At 33.6% G+C, this 2921-nt stretch overlaps 1 protein-coding gene across 1 annotated transcript; it reads right to left on the bottom strand.

Annotated features, from left to right (window-relative positions):
• Positions 1-578: 578 nt before the first annotated feature.
• Positions 579-1308, bottom strand: LOC134263838 (BBSome-interacting protein 1-like). The gene has a single exon (XM_062746207.1). It carries the CDS (start codon positions 1302-1304, stop codon positions 1077-1079), a length of 228 nt encoding a protein of 75 aa, XP_062602191.1. The 5' UTR covers positions 1305-1308; the 3' UTR covers positions 579-1076.
• Positions 1309-2921: the final 1613 nt, after the last annotated feature.

Genomic DNA, 2921 nt, shown 5'->3' with positions numbered 1-2921 from the left:
CCACATCTGATTAACACTTCTTTAATTTACTGTTATACAGTGCTGTACTCCTAAAGGCCCCCCTTTCACCCTGTTAATATATTGGTAAGGAGTAAAGAACAAGGCTTGGTACATGTCTAACATTTACTGAAATCTGCTGCTATGCATCATATTTATTGTAAATTAAGAATCTTGTAATTCAATTTGATTATATGGGAAATTTTTTTTAAAACAGACATTGGATTTTGAAGAATTTCCTCCTGAGGAAAGTAGCAATGAGTGTAAATTCGATTACCACTTCAGGATTCTCCCCAAGACCAGGGGGGATTTTCTGCATACAATGATTTAATCCCCTTGTTATTTTGGTATTCCTCCTAAACTGACTTCCCATTAGGGGGAGAAACTCCAGATCCCCTTCTAATCTTTAAATGTTCTGTTTTATTTCCTTTCTTAGGGATAACCTTGCCACTTGCAGAATCAAATCTCAGCTCCTCTAAAATACAATTATAATCCTAACACTGACAATGTTGTTACCTGCTTTCTCAGCTGGGACCAGCATATATTGATTGTGCAGATACAAGACATTCAATGCATAATACTTAATTTAATAATTTTGTACTGGTACAAAGAAAGCATAACACATCAAAGATGACATTGGATGTATTATTCATAGACAGATAGAATCATAAAACATCATACAAAATGAAACTACACAAAGTCATATCAATAAAACAATGGTGGATTTTACTCAAAATATTGTATGTTGTTCACAAAGAAAAAAATGCATGCATATGCACATTCAGAATTCTTGAAATCAAATAATACAACCATTTCTATTTTTCCTAATAAATACAGAATTCAAATGTACAAATTAACAGGCTCATTGAATTAAACTGCATGTTCATATACATTGTATATACATGTTGTACATGTTAAACACAAAATGAAAGATTTCTCAGCAAAAAATCACTGTGGATCTTCTGAACCATAAAATGTCACTAAATAAGTCTTTCTTCAGAACATCACGAGAACTATGAGTAATCACTGAAGAAGTCTAGTTTATCCCCAATAAGAAAGTCTCTATGGTGTTTCCTGAACTATGAGTAATCACTGAAGAAGTCCTGTTTGTCTCCTTGCTGCTGTTGAGCTTCTTGTTGTTTTACTGTGTCCTGCGCTTCACGCTGCATGCGTTCTAATTTTTCTAGTGTCACTGACTTCAAGGGAAGAATTTTAGGCTTACACAAAACCACTGTAGGCATGTCTTCTTGGTAGAGGAGTCCCTGCTTTGGAAGGACTTCTTTGAGCTGCTGTTTGGTTTCTGGCATTTTGGTCCTAAAATATAATGTGCAAGAAATTTTAAGAAATCTTACTATTGTAGAAGTGGACATTTTCATAAGGCAGATGACAGAGCTACAATCTATCTCATTATATTTAAATTAAACAGCTTCCCAGTTATGAAATTAATTATTCCTATATAATATTGTGATTGACAGAGGAGTTCAATCATCTGTGGCCAGATAGCTCAATTTGTAGACCACCTCACTGGGTTTTCAGGGGGCCTGGATTTAAATCTTGTTCTGGTGACTCTGGTCAGTTGCTATTTTCTTCTGTCCTACATTTGGTGCCATGCCCTGGATGTGATAGGTAATTAAAAGACCTAATGGGGAGGACCTGTGTTGTGTCTTCAGGAGCAGAGGACCTTTAAGGAGGGAGTAATATGGCGGTCAGACGGGTTTGATCACCAGAGCATGGCCAGAGAGCTCATTTATTAGAGCACCTGACTGGAAATTATAGGGACCCTGGTTCGAATTATTATCAGGTCCATTGCACCTTTCTCCTTTACAATATTTTCAAATTTCTTGACTTAATTTGACACGGATGTTGAAAAATCATTATTATTGATAATTGATGTTGAAATTTTCTTGGTGGAGAGGTATTCTCCATCTATTATTAAATACTTAATTTTTTATCCTGAGATGGGCAAGAATTACAGGCCTTGTTGTCAGTGCTTAAAATGGAAACAAGATATACACATCTTATATTTAAACAACTTTATAAATATGCATTCTTGGACCTTGGTTTCCATAATAAACATTAGAGGAAATTCGGAATAGTAAAGACGGAATTCTTCCGATTTGTCTCATTAAAACCATTTCATATACAATTTGAACCACAAGAGCATATACATGAACGTCATTCTCGCGTAGTTATTTCTTCTTTAACTTTAAAATGCGAATAAAATGTTACCTTCTTCGAGTGGGGTTCTGTCAAATGTTTGCTTTCTTAATTTTACTATATTTCTAATTTCGGATTAAAACGGAAAAATAACATTTTGGAAAAAAAAAAAAATCACAGTCGCATTCAGTTCACACACGAAACTAAAAACAAAAGATATCGAAGTGAACTGAACTTAAAAGTTTTTATTTAGTTGCGAAAGTATGAGAGACAAAAATAAAACAGAAAGAAAAAAGCAGCATCTCATAACATGCAGAACATAAAGTTTCATAGATTGAACTTTGTCCAAAGTTCAATCGTGACATTCATGTTAAGTAATCCTACTCAGAAGTAATCTGATTAAACTGACACTGAAATGTATTTTTGCTTCTCTACTTTAATTTTCATTACAATATATTTTTTGCAAAGATAGAAATTATACTTTTGAAAATTTGGACTTATCCCCCCCCCCCCCCCCCCCCCCCCAACGTGTCTATTCAATTTGTTTCCGAAATTTCATGAAATGATTAAAGAAATTGAAAATAAACGATTAAATAATAAACAGAACAAAGTAAAGTGAAAAAAAAAACAACAACTATAAAACATAATTTTTTGAGTGTGTAACCCTAACTTAATTTGATTCTTCAGAGAGCAAACAAATTTTAAGCAATTGTATTATAATTTTACCAAATTATTTTACCACGATTTAAGTTGATTGTAGGGTTCCT

The sequence above is a fragment of the Saccostrea cucullata genome, unplaced genomic scaffold, assembly GCF_032062105.1.
Source record: "Saccostrea cucullata isolate Sc308-1 unplaced genomic scaffold, CSIRO_AGI_Scuc_v1 ctg358, whole genome shotgun sequence".
In the NCBI taxonomy this organism is placed as follows: domain Eukaryota; kingdom Metazoa; phylum Mollusca; class Bivalvia; order Ostreida; family Ostreidae; genus Saccostrea; species Saccostrea cuccullata.
Note: the sequence above shows the minus strand (reverse complement) of the source record. Positions and strands in the feature narration are given on the sequence as shown.

What these genes read in the sequence shown, in the direction of transcription:
- LOC134263838 (XM_062746207.1), bottom strand. Translation starts at nt 1,304, where the DNA reads ATGCCAGAAACCAAACAGCAGCTCAAAGAAGTCCTTCCAAAGCAGGGA.